Raw genomic sequence first — 17,552 nt, 5'->3', positions numbered from 1 at the left:
TAGGCTGGAATTCGGGTCTGGGGTATGTACATAAAGGGGCAAACCCCTGAGAGATCAATTGGGCAAGAATTCAGGTCTAGGGTGTGTACCCTACAGGGGAAAACCCCTGAGAGACTGACTGGTTGTGTCTTGGTACTAGAATACACAAATGATGATGATCATTTTACCAATGTCTTGAACTTCTCACTTGTTTAATTCACCTTATTAACTTCCTGTTGTGTGTCTACTTAAGTTGGGGAAAAAGTCACAAACTCTTTGTGAGTAGTTTAATTCGAATTTTTACTCTGCACAAATTGATTGTCACATTTTGTCACGTAAGTGACTGCCCTTCAGAAATCACTCACCGGACCTGAATATTAAAGGGTATTTGTCTTTTCAGAAGGTCAGGAGAGAAGGAAAGGGAAATGGTAGCTCTGTTAATAAATGATGAGATCAGCACAATGGTGTGAAATGATCTTGATTCGGAAGTTCAAGATTTAGAATTAGTTTGGGTGGAGATAAATAATGAAAGGAAGAAGTTACTGGTGGGAGTAGTTTATTGGCCCTCGAACAGTAATAATACAGGAGATCATCAATAAATGGGGGGTTGTAAGAAAGGTCCTGCAATAATCATCTAGAATACTGTGTACAATTTTGGTCGTCTTACTCAAGGAGAGACATCCTTGAAGTGGAAGCAGGTCAGAGAAGGCTCATGAGACTAATTCCAGTGGTGAAGTGTTTGTCTTATGAGAAATAGTTGAGCAGCTGGGGCCTTTATACATTGAAGTCTAGAAGAAGAATGGGAGATGATCTTATTGAACATTAGATTCTGGGTGGATGTGGCTGAGAGAGTATTTCCCCTCCTGGAGGAATCCAGAACTAGCAGGCAAGGGATCTCCATTAAGACTCAGCTCAGGGGGAATGTCCTCTAAGGGTTGTTAGCATTTGGATTACTCTTTGCCCCAGCGAGCAGTGGATGCTGGGTCATTGAATGTATTCAAGGCTAAGTTAGACCGATTTTTGATCGTGGTTATGAGAGGAGTACAAGTAGAATGTTGGAGTTAAAGCCACAATCCGTTCAGCCATAATCTTATTGAATGGCAGAGCAAGCTTCAGTGAGGGGCTGAATGGCCTACTCCTTCTCCGACTCCTCGTGATCTTTTGGAGCACTTCAGATGCCTCAAGATATGATCAGGGCACTGCATAATACAGTTTCAGTCATAAATATTGGGTAAGAAAATTGAATGAAGTGTGGGGGGGTGGGGGGAGGGGGAGAAAACACCGTTACAACATAACCTACTTGTTGAAAGCAAGTAACAGTGAGTCAGATGTGACAGTGTTTGTTCTTCCACCCAGTTCTAAAGTTATGGATACAAGTTTTAACTCTGTTTTTGTTTTGCAGGATTTGATTGCAGATGTGGAAACTTGTTCTGTGGATTACATCGTTATTCTGATAAGCACAGTTGTCCTTATGATTACAAAGCTGACGCTGCTGAAAAAATAAGGAAAGAAAATCCTGTTGTAGTTGGAGAGAAGATCCAGAAGATTTGAACTGCTACTTACATTAAATTTTTTCTTTTAAACCACGTGAACCTAATTAAACAGCGGAGAGGATAAGCTGAGCTTTGTAGTTCATTCTGGGAGTTTGGAGCATTGTACTTGCTTGCATAGATCCTTAAATCATGCATGCCATGAACAATAGAATTTGAACAGACTGAAAATTTCTTTCACTTTTTTTGAATGTTCTGTGATTGGAAAATTACAGCATATTTAGGTGCAAGTTATTTGCAGCCATTTCAGTCTTAGTTAAATGTCGGGCTCTTTTTTTTTAAAAGTAGAAACATTTGGAGGGCAGCATTTTTCCAATATTATGTGCATGTCTCAAATTTTGCATTTCTTCCTTTTGTTTATGTGGCCTTTCTCTACAGCCCGACTTCTAACAAGGCAGTATCACAAACAGGCCCATCAGTAACTGTAATCACTGCTTTGTTCCATTCATTAGACAGGCCCCATGTGTTGGCATCATAGCTTGTTTGCTCCATCTCAGTAATTATTTATGTACTTAAACAAGTGTATGTGGTTTATGATTTTTATAGTATATATCCTGAATTGAAAAGCCTATATGCACATCCATGCTGGCAACAAGTTTAATCAGAAAATGCAGTAATGCTTAATCCTGAGCATACATGAAACACAAGATGGTAATTGTGCTGTACTTACGTTAGTTTATTCACTGTCTTAATTTTGATTAAATAAAGTTATAAAGGAAAACTACTGATTGTTTTAAAAAAAATTATAGTAGCGAACTCCTATCTGTGCCTTGAAATAAAATGGAACTGTCGCTTGGTAGTGCAGAACTTGAATGTTGCTGAAAAGAGACATAATGCTGAAGCTTTTCCATCTTGTGCTCATCAGGTCAAACAAAATAATGCTAAATTTCAAATGACCACAATTTATATTGCAGGAGGAAAAGGTGCCGATTGGTTGTCGATTCTGATTGAAGCATTGCCATGTGGCTCATACACACTTGCTGGGAGTGACATCCGCAGGAATCCGTTCTCTACAAACGAAAGGGAATATGTTCAACCCTTGCATATTTTTGTAATATCCAGGAGCTTGAGGAGCCTAGAGTCCCCGCCCCCCCCCCCCCCCCCCCCGCTTTCTCCATGGCAATGCTTTGGCCAATCAGAAACAACTTAATTTTCGGACCTATCGGTGACCTTTTCTCCTGCAGTGCTGTGATCGTTTGCAATTTGGCATTCTTGAGGTTGTCCTGGTGAGTGCAAGATTTAAAAGCTTTAGCAACATGTCCGCCTTTTCAGCAATGTTCAAAAATGGGACTCTGGTCCAAATGTTCTCTTCTCACCCCTGCCACCCTCCGTTTAGCTGAAAGTACTTCTAATTAGTTTTGTGTGTGTGTACATTTCACTGGGTACAGAAACTTGCAGCTTTATACACTGTAGGAGCCATATACGTAGCTTTTCATCTTGTGGCGCTACATTTTGCAGTAGGTAATGCTACTGGCACAACTGAAATTCATTTCACATGGATACATATTTAAAGAGGATTGTATTTTAAAGCGATGTTAGTTTCTGAAATGATATTCTTTGCCGAATGTTCTTCAGAATCATAGAAACCCTACAGTGCGGAAAGAGGCCATTTGGCCCATCGAGTCTGCACTGACCACAATCCCACCCAAGCCCTACCCCCATATCCCTACATATTTACCTGCTAATCCCTCTAACCTACGCATCTCAGGACACTAAGGGGCAATTTTAGCATGGCCAATCAACCTAACCCGCACAGCTTTGGACTGTGGGAGGAAACCAGAGCACCCGGAGGAAACCCACGCAGGCACGAGGAGAATGTGCAAACTCCACATAGACTGTGACCCAAGCCGGGAATCGAACCCAGGTCCCTGGAGCTGTGAAGCAGCAGTGCTAACCACTGCTACCGGTGGTTAGCACTGCTGCTTCATAGCTCCAGGGACCTGGGTTCGATTCCCAGCTTGGGTCACTGTGTGGAGTTTGCACATTCTCCTCGTGTCTGCGTGGGTTTCCTCCGGGTGCTCTGGTTTCCTCCCACGGCCCAAAGATGTGTGGGTTGGGTTGATTGGCCATGCTAAAAATTGCCCCTTCGTGTCCTGAGATGCGTAGGTTAGAGGGATTAGTGGGTAAATATGTAGGGATATGGGGGTAGGGCCTGGGTGGGATTGTGGTCGGTGTAGACTCGATGGGCCAAATGGCCTCTTTCTGCACTGTAGGGCTTCTATGGTTCTTTGTTGTATGGTACTTGCAGAGCGATTCAGTTTTAAACACTGCAGTTTTCCTTGTTAATCCTTTACAGTGCACTTTTTTAGTGACTTGTTACTGAATCTTCAAACAATTATAGGCAAAAATGTAGCTTTGTTCCTGATGTTCTTAGAAATTTTGACTTTAAGCACTGGAGCAGCTGGCTGCGTAACATTGGTTTCCAGAGAACCGAATAAAAAAAAATGTGAACCAAACATGTGCAATGTTGAAAGGAGGTAATGACAGTCGAGTTTTTTTTCAGTGCGTAATGTTGACTCGGAACTGTAACAATGAGACAAACTAACTTGAACTGCAAGTTGAAAGCAGTGGGAGTGTTTCTTTCCCTGGCCCAGTTCTGTCGATACTCTTGTTTAAGTGTGCAGTCGGCAATAGTTACCTGGTGACTCTCTATTGTCTCGCAACCCAGGAGCAATAGATGTGGTGAGCTTTTTGAGTATAGTGGCCATAACAGCCAAGTCGGTCCTTTCATCGCAGCCGCATGTGTGTTTTGCAGCTGAAGCATAAATGAATAGGAGCCGAGGCTGGCACCTCCCCAAGCTTCAAATACTTTAATCTAATTCGAGCATCCCTGCAGTTAACTATGGGGTGGGGACAATTGGCGATTGAACCTATGTCATCCGAAGCAAAGAAAACCTTTTGAACCAAATATTTATACTTTTCGAAAGTACTAATGTTTTCTACCATCAGGGTAACCTTTGGGACAGTGACCTGATTTCCAGAAAATGTATCACATTGAGTCATTCTAACATTGTGCTGCAGAAATTGACTCTCCGATCAGTAAAGCACGACGGGGAATTGTAGCCTCTGGCTGGCCATTTGTTTCTGCGGCCGGCTTGCAAATCCAGCTCTGAAGGCTAGAGAACATCATTGTCTGTACACACTTGCATCCCAGTCAGCAAAGTTTAAATGCATCAAAAGAGGTCACGTTCTCAAAACTTCCTTGAAATCTGTTCCGTTTTGGTCAGTGTTCAGATCTGAGAATGCCCCGTGTCCAAGCACATCATGTGCCTGATAACGACATTGAAACATTAGGTCTGACTCAAGTTAAGGTCATTATTGTTATGTAGCAAAATCCTTTTACAGTGATTGCAACGTAATTATATAACTGCCCTTAAGCAGCAAGCATATCATTTGCTTTATTTTTGTTTGATTAAATGTATTTTCTGGCATACCAAATGGTGCTTCCACGAATAAAGATAACTACATTTCATGGAAATTAACTTGTTTTGTTTCAGTTGGATATCATTAGATTTGAATATCGATAACTTGTGCGAGTTTTGAAAGATCTTCATTGTGTAGACAGCTTCTTCCATAATTATTGAATGTATCCAAATTTTCTGCAGTTTCAACTAGAAGGTGGGCATGAGCGTGATTATGTATTTTGTAAACTTTCACTTTCTAAGAATGTGACTATCTGACTATGATTTCTGTATTATATTTTTATATGACTGTAGATAGGGTTAATGTATTTTAGAAATTACTGTTATAGTCACAGTCTTCCTATTAAAATTCAATTTGGAGACCAGAGCCCAGCTACTTACAGGATACAGAAACTTGGTTTTAGCAGCTAATCATAGTATTTCTCCTATTAAAGGACAATGGGTATCTGCCAATGTTTGGAGTTGATGTTCCAATCTGAGGAATAGTTTCCATTGCTGACAAATATGTAAATTTACACTTTGTTCTCTTCCAAATGGAAGAGAACTAAGAATATTAAAAGCAAATTGGACCATCTGATTGTCGAGGTTTACATCATCTTTACCTACGAGTTACAAATAGTTGACATCAGTTGATCATTGAGAAGAATCAGTAAAGTCAAACCTTGCCTTAACCAGAGTAGGCAATTAGTAAGCTTTGTGTGATTGTCAATTTCTCATTAATGTCTAACAGATACTCAGTTGAAAGCTACTAAAACAAACTACAAGGAACTTGAGCTTTGCAAGCATTTATGTATTGTGTAAGACAAGTATTGTACTAGTTTCTTGCGCTGTCTTTCTGCTTCTGTATAATACTTGTAAATAAATTTGATTTAGTTTTAGCCTTGCTTTTGGTCTGGCATTGTGGATTTACTAACTTTCACAATAGACAATATTATATGCTATCCCTCATACCAAAGCTTCAGCAGGGATGAATCACCGGTTCTGTGTCATGCCATCCCACTTTCAGCACAAGAGTGCAGATTTTACTTGGGAAACTTGTGGAAATTGCTGTTTTACTGTGACAAAATAAAATCCACTTTCTTTTAGTGCCACGCAGTGGTTAGCGCTGCTGCCTCAGAGCCAGGGACTCTGGTTCAATTCCTGGCTTGGGTCACCGTCTGTGTGGAGTCTGCACGTTCTCCCTGTGACTGTGTGGGTTTCCTCCGGGTACTCTGGTTTCCTTCCACAGTCCGAAAGATTTGCGAGTTAAGTGCATTGGCCATGCTAAATTCTCCCTCATGTACCCGAACAGGTGCCAAAGTGTGGCGACTAGGGGATTTTCACAGTAACTTATTATGGTGTTAATGCAAGCCTACTTGTGACACTAACAAACTTAAAGAACATATATGTAGAGATTTTGAAGAGCAGGGTATGTCTTTCTCTGTCCTGCCTAATGTACTCTCAATCAGCTTCACTTAGTGAAAAACATTCTCTGGTTTAGATATTCTTGCGTTTACAAGCAAATTTTGTTGCTTTTTGTAAATGTGCACACAGATTGGCTGCTGCATTCTCTGTTATAACAGTAACTGCATTTCAAAAGTCCTTAATTGACTGTTAGGTTATTCTGAAGTAATCTAGTATGAATAGAAATTGTATTCTGGATGCACTAGGAAGACCGGAAAACAAATGAACACTCATAGACATGACAATAATTGATAACAACTAACATCTGAAATAAATGAGCTTGTGTCAATGCACATATCAAACCCATATTTGTCCTAGATAATTAAACTGATAAAAGCAACTAAAAACTGGTGCTCTTGGGGAATGTTAATTTTACTAAGGCTGGCATGAGTGGTTAAGGTAATGCGACAAGATGTATGAACAGAAGCAAGCCATTCAGATCATCAAGTCTGCTCTGCCATTCAATGAGATAGTGACGATCTGATAGTCCTTAACTTCACTTTCCTGTCTTATCCTCAAAACCCTTCATTCCCTTACTAATTAAAAATATCTATCTCAGCCTTGAACATTATTAATGATCCTGCCTCTACAGGAAAAAAATTAGATTCACTACCTATTGAAAGAAGTGGATCATTACCCCTTGGTGTTGCATCTTGAGTTAGAATCAATACCAATCTCAAATGTACTGCTATATCATTAGTTTGTATTTCAGTGATTCCTAGCTCTCAAACTCGGCGACAAAGGATGTGTGGTAATATACTCTAATAGCTTTGTGTAAGATCAATAGGAGTAAACGATAACATCCTATGTAAACCCAGCATCACTATGAAGCAAGGACAGAATTTTAATTGCAGCCTGAGTGAAGCTTGCACTATTGCACTACACTGGGCAGCACAGTGGTTAGCACTGCTGCCTCACTGCGCCAGGGACCTGGAGTCAATTCCCAGCTTGGGTCACTGTGTGGAGTTTGCACATTCTCCCCGTGTCCGCATGGGTTTCCTCCGGGTGCTCAAGTTTTCTCCCACTCCAAAAATGTGCGGGTGAGATTGGCCATGCTAAATTGGCCCTTCGTGTCAGAGGGACTAGCTAGGGTAAATGTATGGGGTTAGGAACTGAGTGGGGTTATGGTGATAGGGTCTGGGTGAGGTTATAGTCGGTGCAGACACGAGGGGCCAAATGGCTGCCTCCTGCGCTGTTGATTCTATTTCTGTGCCAATCGTACTCACTGGAGCTGCCCAGCACTTGGTGAAGGTCAACATTCCAAACAAATTGGCATGATGGCAGGTGAATCAAAAATATTCTGATCATTTTACACAGCAAATTGCAGGATTGCTCTGGATATTTGACTTGTGTAAGAGTTTTAACAACACCAGGTTAAAGTCCAACAAGTTTATTTGGTAGCAAATGCTATTAGCTTTCGGAGCGCTGCACCTTCGTCAGTGGGGGGGGGGGGGGGGAGAGGGGGTGAGTGGGGAGGGGGTGGGAGGGAGTCAGTGGGGAGGGGGGGGGGTTGGGAGGGGGTCAGTGAGGTGGTCAGTGTGGGGGTGAATGGGAAACCTGAGCTAGACATAAGGCAGACACACACTTGCCCCTGCACATTTCATTAGTAAGTAGAGGACTGTGCCAAAGAACCAAATCCATATGTTTCCCAATCGGAAATCATGGATGAACAGTGATACCCACTGCTTGAAGTTCAGGATTGAGGTGTTCAAGTCGGTAGCACAGTGGTTAGCACTGCTGCTTCACAGCTCCAGGGACCTGGGTTCGATTCCCTGCTTGGGTCACTGTCTGTGTGGAGTTTGCACATTCTCCCTGTGTTTGCGTGGGTTTCCTCCCACAGTCCAAAGATGTGCGGGCTAGGTTGATTGGCCATTCTAAATTGCCCATTAGTGTCCCGGGATGCATAGGTTAGAGGGATTAGTGGGGATAGGGCCTGGGTGGGATTGTGGTTGGTGCACTCGATAGGCCGAATGGCCTCTTTCTGCACTGTATGATTCTATGAAATCCAGATATGATCTACGGAGATTCATCAAAGATGCCAAAAGACAGTAGCAGACCAAGCCAAAGTCCCAGGTTAGCCATACAGACCCCCGCTGACTATGGCAAGGTCTGCAAGACATAGCAGGCTACAAGATGAAGGCATGTAAAATCGCCAGCTCCAACGCACCCCTCCTTAATGCATTCTATGCCTATTCTGAGCAAGAGGTCAGCGAGAGCACGCCCTCCATCCCAGAAGCCTCAGGTGAACCTGTATCCAAGGTCACCATTGCAGATGTCAGAGCAGCTTTCTCAAAAGCCAACCCACGGAAAGCGACTGGCCCGAATGGGGTCCCTGGACAAGCACTCAGATCCTGTGCGGATCAGCTGGCGGGGGTATTCACAGGCATCTTCAACCTCTCTTTACAACAATCTGAGGTCCCTATCTGCTTCAAGAAGACAACCATCATCCCGGTACCAAGGAAAAGCCAAGCAGTGTGCCTTAATGACTATCATCCAGTGGCTCTGACACCCATCATTATGAAGTGCTTCCAAAGGTTAGTCATGGCACGAATCAATTCTGGCCTCCCGGATTGCCTGGATCCACTACAGTTCGTTTACTGCTGCAACAGGTCCACAGCAGACGGCATCTCCCTGGCCCTGCACTCAACCCTGGAACACCTAGATAACCTATGTCAGGCTCCTATTTATTGACTACAGCTCAGCCTTCAACACTATTATTCCCACAAAACTCACCTCCAAACTCTGTGGTCTAGGGCTCGTCTCCAACCTCTGACTGGATCCTGAAATTCCTAACTCACAGACGGCAATCAGTAATGATAGGCAACAACACCCCCTCCACGATTATCCTCAACATCTGTGCCCAACAAGGCTGTGTCCTCAGCCCCCTACTATACTCCTTATACACTATGACTGTGTGTCAAGTTCCTCTCCAACTCGATTTTCAAGTTTGCTGATGACATCACCGTAGTGATGGGCCAGATCTCAGACAATGGCGAGATGGTGTGCAGGAAAGGGAGAGAATCTGATGAATTGGTGCAACGACAATAATCTTGCCCTCAATGTCAGTAAAATGAAGGATATAGTCATTGACTTCAAGAAGTGTAGTGGAGAACATGCCCCTGTCTACATCAATGGGGCTGGAGTGGAAATGGTCGAGAATTTCAAGTTTCTAGTTGTCCAGATCACCAACAGCCTGTTCTGTCCCTCCATGCCGACGCTATAGTTAAGAAAACCCACCAATGCCTCTACTTTCTCAGGAGGCTAAGGAAATTCAGCATGTCCCCTACAGCTCTCACCAACTTTTACAGATGCAACATAGAAAGCATCCTTTGTCGTTGTTACACAGGTCAGTATGGCACTTGCACTGACTAAGACCACAAGAAACTACAAAGGGTCATGAAGGAAGCCCAGTTCATCACGCAAACCAGCCTCCCATCCGTTGACACTGTCTACACTTCCCGTTGCCTCTAAATAGCAGCCCCGGACATTTTCTCTTCCACCATCTACCATCAGGAAAAAGACACAAAAATCTATTGTCACGTACCAACCGATGCCAGAACAGCTGTTTCCTGCTGCCATCAGACTTTTGAATGGACTTACCTCCTATTAAGTTGATCTTGCTCTACACCCTAGCTATGGCTGGAACATTCTGCACTCTTTCCTTTCCTTCTCTATGAACGGTACCCTTTGTCTGTGTAGCGTGCAAGAAACAATGCTTTTCACTGTATACTAATACATGTGACAATAAATCAAATCAACACTCAGTCTCTCGCACTCACCCTCACACATTCAGTCTCTCGCACTCACCCTCACACACTCGCTCAGTCTCTTACATTCAGGGCCTGCTGAACTGTATCCCAGGCAGGGTGTACACCACGGTAGTGGTTTTACTTTGCATTCTGTAATAAGCTATGTTCCTTTCCAGCCGGGCTTCCTGAGTCATTACAGCAGGTTCAACTCAGCAGGCCTGAGAAGGAGAAGCAAACAGAGTTAGCATTTCCAATCTGTATGAATCTGCTTCAGAAGTTATGTTAAACTTGTGTAGAAATTCTATTGGTAAACAATTGGAAGACTGTGAGCAATGCTGGCGTCTGTATTATTAACATCATATGGACTCTCTAGAGAGGGTGCAAAATAGAATGACCGGGATGATGCCAGAGGTTATACCAATCAGGAAAGAATGAACAGGCTGGAGTGCTTACCTCTCGAAACAAATAGACTAAGCGATGTCAGGGTCTTTAAGAATATGAAAAGTTTTGATGGAATAGTTGTAAAATTGTGATATTGCTGCTTGAAGGGAGATCAGGCCAGAGGGCTTAATCTAAAACGGTCACCAATAAATCCACATGCAAGAGAAACTTGTTTACCCAGAGAATGCGAAGAACCCCAAGGAACTGTTGAAGTGACTGGCATGGATGTGTTAATCGGGAAGCTAGTTCAAACACAGGATGGCAAAGTTCTGCTAATGGCCGCCTTAGAGAGCAGGAGGGGTGGGGGGAAGGCTGGAGTGGAGCACAGATGGGCCGAATGGCCTGTATCGGTGCTGAAATACTGTAAATGTTAAGTATGCTGCACATGTCAGACCTGAGACTGATGGAAAACGTTTGCATCCTGTTATTATATCTTGGTTATAAACTTAATTCGCCAGATAATTGTGTGTTTTAGAGTTGGGTAGTGCTTTCCAGAAGCCACTTTGCTGACTAACGTTGGACATATTGAGCAGACAGGAGAGTGGGCAGTTCCTGCCTCTGGCTGCTCTCGCCACACTGATTGGTGCTGCTCAATGTTTAAACTTTAACCACGCAGACAAGACAAGCGGCCCCTTCGCCCCGTTTCACAACTGCAAACATGTCCTTTGTGAAAGTAGCAGAACACTCGCACTTCCCGCTGCAGAACCTTCCTTTCGGGGTCTTTTCCACTGGGAACAATGTAAGTGAATATTCGGCTATTTCAGGGGAAAGGGGGCCGTGTTCAGTCAGTCTGGCTGAAATGGACAAACTTTAACCCGAAGTTTTCAACAACTTTAAGCGCCAGTGAGGCACTGGAGACAAGCTGGTTGTCTGTGACTCAGACTGACACAGAATAAAAATCCCCACACTCCCCAGTGCTTGTGTTACTTCCTGATCAGTTTGTTTTGTTTGGGAATATCGTTTCAAAACTGTCTAGTTCCTGGTACAATGTCCATCTACTATTGAGCTTCAGAACTTGAATTTATATAGCACCTACACATCTTCAGGACATCCCAAAAGTGAAATATTTCACTTCCTGGGATGCAGACTTAATTAATCACAAGAGATTCGCAGAAAGATCTGTTTGAAGTGATGATTATTGGCCTGAACACCAGGGAGAATGTCTCTGCCTAGCCTATGAGCTAGTGCTGTGGAATACTGGATGCCCACCTGAGAGGGCAGATGGAACCTTTGTTTAACATCGCATGGTGGCCTCCCAAACAGTCTCCCTCGGGGTGGTACTGGGGATTGTGAGACTGGGTTACTGTCAGTTCAACCTGTTCCAGAGCTTCTGTCTGATCTTCAGATTCTCCACTAGTGTCGCTACTCTATTGGCCTTGTCACACTGGAGAGAGATGATGTGGAGATGCCGGCGTTGGACTGGGGTAAACACAGTAAGAAGTTTAACAACACCAGGTTAAAGTCCAACAGGTTTATTTGGTAGCAAAAGCCACACAAGCTTTCGGAGCTCTAAGCCCCTTCTTCAGAATTCCCACTCACCTGAAGAAGGGGCTTAGAGCTCCGAAAGCTTGTGTGGCTTTTGCTACCAAATAAACCTGTTGGACTTTAACCTGGTGTTGTTAAACTTCTTACTGGAGAGAGAGCAGAAGAGCTTTACAAAAAATGGTTCCAGGGATGAGAAGCTTCAGTGATGAGGGTTGATTGGAGAGGTTGGGACTGTTCTCCTGGGAGAGAAGAAGGTTAAGAGGACAGAGATCTTCAAAATCATGAGGGGGCTGGACAGAGTAGATAGGGAGAAATTGTTCCTGATCATAGAAGAATCGAGAACGAGAGGGCACAGATTTAAAGTGATTTACAAAAGAAGCAAATACGATTTGAGAAAAAGCATTCTCATACAGCGAGTTGTTGGGAGTCTGGATCACTGCCTGGAAATGAGGTGGAAGCTGGATCCATCAAGGCTTCAAGAGGGCATTATTTGAATAGAAACAAGGGAGGGGGAAGAGGCAGGAGAATGACACTAAATCATAATAGAGAGCCAATGCAGACACAATGGGCCAAATGGCCTCCTTATGCACCGTAACAATTCTGTGAAGTGACACAGTGAGGGTTAGAACAAAGAACAATACAGCACAGGAACAGGCCCTTTGGCCCTCCAAGCCCGTGCCGCTCCCTGGTCCAAACTAGACCATTCTTTTGTATTCCTCCATTCCCACTCCGTTCATATGGCTATCTAGATAAGTCTTAAACATTCCCAGTGTGTCCGCCTCCACCTTGCATGGCAGCGCATTCCAGGCCCCCACCACCCTCTGTGTAAAATATGTCCTTCTGATATCTGTGTTAAACCTCCCCCCCCCTTCACCTTGAACCTATGACCCCTCGTGAACGTCACCACCGACCTGGGGAAAAGCTTCCCACCGTTCACCCTATCTATGCCTTTCATAATTTTATACACCTCTATTAAGTCTCCCCTCATCCTGCGTCTTTCCAGTGAGAACAACCCCAGTTTACCCAATCTCTCCTCATAACTAAGCCCCTCCATACCAGGTTAAGCCAGGGTAAGGCTGGATAATGCGGAGGGAGAGGGCATGCACACAGGTTTAAAGACATATAGTATTGTACATGCTAGAATATCGTAGAGGGAGTGAAGAGACATCTCGGTTATCTCCAGGGATAATTTTCGAGAAGGTGTAATATGATCTAGCTGCAAGAGGCTGACTGTTCAAAATGCAATAGCAACATGAGCAAATAGTCAGAGATTTCACAAAGTTTTGTGTACCCCACCGTCATTATGAGGAACATGTTGTGAAAAAACTTTTCGCAATGTGGTCACAAGAGAGCATTGAAATAAATTTACATTTATTCTCTGGGTGAGTGAATCCACTTGCAGGCAAAGCGCATGGCCTCACCTTCCACAGTCAAAGAGCAATGTGAAGCGAGCACTCTGCTGGCACTGCTTTGATCCTCACAGATATTGTCGCAAGATCTGTGTCAATAGAAGGGTGATGTCTTTGCCTTGCTGTCAGGAAGTGGACCTCATCAACAATCATTGTCAGAACATTAACAGGATCTTCAAAAAAATATTTGGGAATAAAGATTACGGCTGAAAATATGTTAATGATTTACAATATGAACCTTGGCTTAAACAGGAGCAGGATTGGCAGCAGACAAACCCTGTTTCTCTATCTGGGACTACTTCTGCTCAACATCCCATAGGCTCCGAGCTGAGTACACAATAGATTTATCTGTCCCATCTCTCCAGTGATGTGCCAATATTGCCCCAACCCTGTGAGGCGAGGATTGCATGTCAAGATAAGGTCACAGAACAGGAATTCCTGGAGTGTATACGGGATGGTTTTCTGGACCAATACATTGAGGACCCAACAAGGGAGCACCATCCTGAGAAAGGATTGGTTGGCAACCTAGTTGTGAGAGAATTCTTGGGGATGAGTGACCATAATATGGTAGAATTCTTTGTCAAGATGGATAGTGAGGTAGTTGATTCTGGGACCAGAGTCCTGAATCTCAATAAAGGTAACTATGATGGAATGAGATATGAATTGGCCATGATGGACTGGGAAACATTACTGAAAGGAAAGACACTGGACAGGCAATGGCAGGCATTCAAGGAATGAATAGGTGAACTCCAGAAGTTGTTTATTCCTGCTTGGCGCAAGAGTGGAAAGGGAGCTATGGCTAAACTATGGCTTAAAAGGAAAATTAAAAATAGTATTAGATTCAAAGAAGCATACAAATTGGCAAGGAAAAGCAATAGATGCAAGGATTGGGAGCAGTTTAAAATCCAGCAAAGGAGGACCAAGGAATTGAATTAGAAGGGGACAATAAAGTTTGAAGGTAAGCTAGTGGGGAACATAAAATATAAAAGTTTCTATAGGTATATAAAGAGAAAAAGATTGACAAAAACAAACGTAGGCCCCTCACAGTCAGAAACAGGGGAATTCATGACGGGGAACAAAAATGGCTGAGGAACTAAATTCATACTTTGTTTCTGTCTTCACAAAGACATGAGTAATATATCGGAAGTTCTGAAGAACACAAATTTTAGTGAAGAGCTGAAGGAAATCAGTATTAGTGGAGAAATAGTTCTGGGCAATTAATGGGGTTGAAGGTAGGTCTGATAATCTTCATCCCAAACTACTTAAGGAAGTGGACCTGGAAATAGTAGATCCATTGGTAGTCATTTTCCAAAATTATTTGGACTCTGGAATAGTTCCTACAGATTGGAGGGTAGCTAATATAAGCCCACTATTCAAAAAGGGAAGTAGAGAGAAAACAGGGAACTATAGATTAGTGAGCTAAACGTCAGTACTGGCAAAGTTGCTAGAGTTTATTATTAAGGATTTCATAGCTCAGCGTTAGGAAGGCAGTGGTATAATCAGATAAAGTCAGCATGGATTTATGAAAGGGAAATCATGCTTGGCAAATCTACTGGAATTCTTTGAGGATGTAACTAGTAGAATTGACCAAGGAGAACCGGTGGATGTGGTTTTATTGAGACTTTCAGAAGGCTTTCGACAAGATCTCACATAACAGACTACTATGTAAAGTTAAACCACATGGGATGCTTTAACTCTACATAGCAGTGCAGTGGCACAGTGGTTAGTATTGCTGTCTCACAGTGCCAGGGACCCAGGTTCAATTCTGGCCTCGGTTCACTGTCTGTGTAGAATTTGCACATTCTCCCTGTGTCTGCGAGGGTTTTCTCCAGGTATTCCAGTTTACTCCCACAGTCAAAAGATGTGCATTGGTCATGTTAAATTGCCCCCTCATGTCAGGAGCAATAGCAGGGTAAATATGTGGGGTAATGGGGATAGGGCCTGGGTGGGATTATTGTCGGTGCAGGCTCAATGGGCCGAATGGCCTCCTGGTATAGTACCAGAAGATTGGAGGTTAGCGAATGTTGTCCCATTGTTTAAGAAGGGGAACAGAGACTTCCCCGGGAATTATAGACCGGTGAGTCTCACTTCTGTTGTCGGCAAGATGTTGGAAAAAATTATAAGGGATAGGATTTATAGTTATTTGGAGAGTAATGAATTGATAGGTGATAGTCAGCATGGTTTTGTGGCAGGTAGGTCGTGCCTTACTAACCTTATTGAGTTTTTTGAGAAAGTGACCAAGGAGGTGGATGGGGGCAAGGCAGTGGACGTGGTATATATGGATTTTAGTAAGGCGTTTGATAAGGTTCACCATGGTAGGCTTCTGCAGAAAATGCAGATGTATGGGATTGGGGGTGATCTAGGAAATTGGATCAGGAATTGGCTAGCGGATAGGAAACAGAGGGTGGTGGTTGATAGTAAATATTCATCATGGAGTGCGGTTACAAGTGGTGTACCTCAGGGATCTGTTTTGGGGCCACTGCTGTTTGTAATATTTATTAATGATCTGGATGAGGGTATAGTTGGGTGGATTAGCAAATTTGCTGATGACACCAAAGTCGGTGGTGTGGTAGACAGTGAGGAAGGGTGTCGTAGTCTGCAGGAAGACTTAGACAGGTTGCAAAGTTGGGCCGAGAGGTGGCGGATGGAGTTTAATGCGGAGAAGTGTGAGGTAATTCACTTTGGTAGGAATAACAGATGTGTTGAGTATAGGGCTAACGGGAGGACTTTGAATAGTGTGGAGGAGCAGAGGGATCTAGGTGTATGTGTGCATAGATCCCTGAAAGTTGGGAATCAAGTAGATAAGGTTGTTAAGAAGGCATATGGTGTCTTGGCGTTTATTGGTAGGGGGATTGAATTTAGGAGTCGTAGCGTTATGTTGCAACTGTACACAACTCTGGTGCAGCCGCACTTGGAGTACTGTGTGCAGTTCTGGTCCCCACATTACAGGAAGGATGTGGAGGCTTTGGAGAGGGTGCAGAGGAGGTTTACCAGGATGTTGCCTGGTATGGAGGGGAGATCCTATGAGGAGAGGCTGAGGGATTTGGGATTGTTTTCGCTGGAAAGGCGGCGGCTAAGAGGGGATCTTATTGAAACATATAAGATGATTAGAGGTTTAGATAGGGTGGATAGTGATAGCCTTTTTCCTCTGATGGAGAAATCCAGCACGAGGGGGCATGGCTTTAAATTGAGGGGGGGTAGTTATAGAACCGATGTCAGGGGTAGGTTCTTTACCCAGAGGGTGGTGAGGGATTGGAATGCCCTGCCAGCATCAGTAGTAAATGCGCCTAGTTTGGGGGCGTTTAAGAGATCCGTAGATAGGTTCATGGACGAAAAGAAATTGGTTTAGGTTGGAGGGTCACAGTTTTTTTTTTTTTAACTGGTCGGTGCAACATCGTGGGCCGAAGGGCCTGTTCTGCGCTGTAATGTTCTATGTTCTATGTTCAGCACTGTAGGGATTCTATGATTACTGGTAATGTCTTGCGATAGATCAAAAGCTGGTTAGCAGATAGGAAGCAAAGAGCTGGAATAAAAGAGTCAGTCTTTTTCTGATTGGCAGGCAGTGACTAGTGGGGTATCACAGGGATCTGTGCCAGGACCCCAATTGTTCACATTATATATTCATGATTTGGAAGAGGGAACTGAATGTATTATCTCCAACTTTGCAGATGATACAAAGTTGGGTGGGAGAGTGAGCTGTGAGGAGGATGCAGAGATGCTTCAACATGATTTGGACAGGCTGAGTGAATGGGCATATGCATGGCAGATGCAGTATAATGTGGGTAAATGTGAGGTTATCCACTTTGGTAGGAAGGTGGATTATTATTTGAATGGGTGTAAATTGAGAGATGTGGATACTCAGCGAGACCTTGGTGTCATAGAGTCATAGAGGTTTACAGCATAGAAACAGACCCTTCGGCCCAACTTGTCCATGCCGCCCAGTTTTTACCACTAATTGCCCGCATTTGGCCCATATCCCTCTATACCCATGTCACTGTCTAAATGCTTTTTAAAAGACAAAATTGTATCCACCTCTACTACTACCTCTGGCAACTCGTTCCAGACACTCACCAC

General features: G+C 43.6%; 2 protein-coding genes across 7 annotated transcripts in view; both read left to right on the top strand.

Moving 5' to 3' along the window:
* zfand6 (zinc finger, AN1-type domain 6) overlaps positions 1 to 2,264 on the top strand; it is a 51,265-nt gene extending 49,001 nt beyond the window's left edge. For all 6 annotated transcript variants that reach the window (XM_078241566.1, XM_078241567.1, XM_078241571.1 and 3 more), the window contains one exon: positions 1,382 to 2,264. In XM_078241566.1, the coding sequence (XP_078097692.1) occupies positions 1,382 to 1,530 (149 nt within the window). In that variant the 3' untranslated portion in view covers positions 1,531 to 2,264. The remainder of the gene's footprint in view (positions 1 to 1,381) is intronic.
* An 8,902-nt stretch (positions 2,265 to 11,166) lies between these two features.
* Positions 11,167 to 17,552, top strand: part of fah (fumarylacetoacetate hydrolase (fumarylacetoacetase)) — a 77,914-nt gene continuing 71,528 nt past the window's right edge. The window contains exon 1 of the mRNA XM_078241564.1: positions 11,167 to 11,323. Within this exon, the coding sequence (XP_078097690.1) occupies positions 11,243 to 11,323 (81 nt within the window). The 5' untranslated portion in view covers positions 11,167 to 11,242. The remainder of the gene's footprint in view (positions 11,324 to 17,552) is intronic.

This window comes from Mustelus asterias, chromosome 24, assembly GCF_964213995.1.
Source record: "Mustelus asterias chromosome 24, sMusAst1.hap1.1, whole genome shotgun sequence".
Taxonomy (NCBI): domain Eukaryota; kingdom Metazoa; phylum Chordata; class Chondrichthyes; order Carcharhiniformes; family Triakidae; genus Mustelus; species Mustelus asterias.
This window is presented reverse-complemented; position numbering and strand designations above follow the sequence as displayed.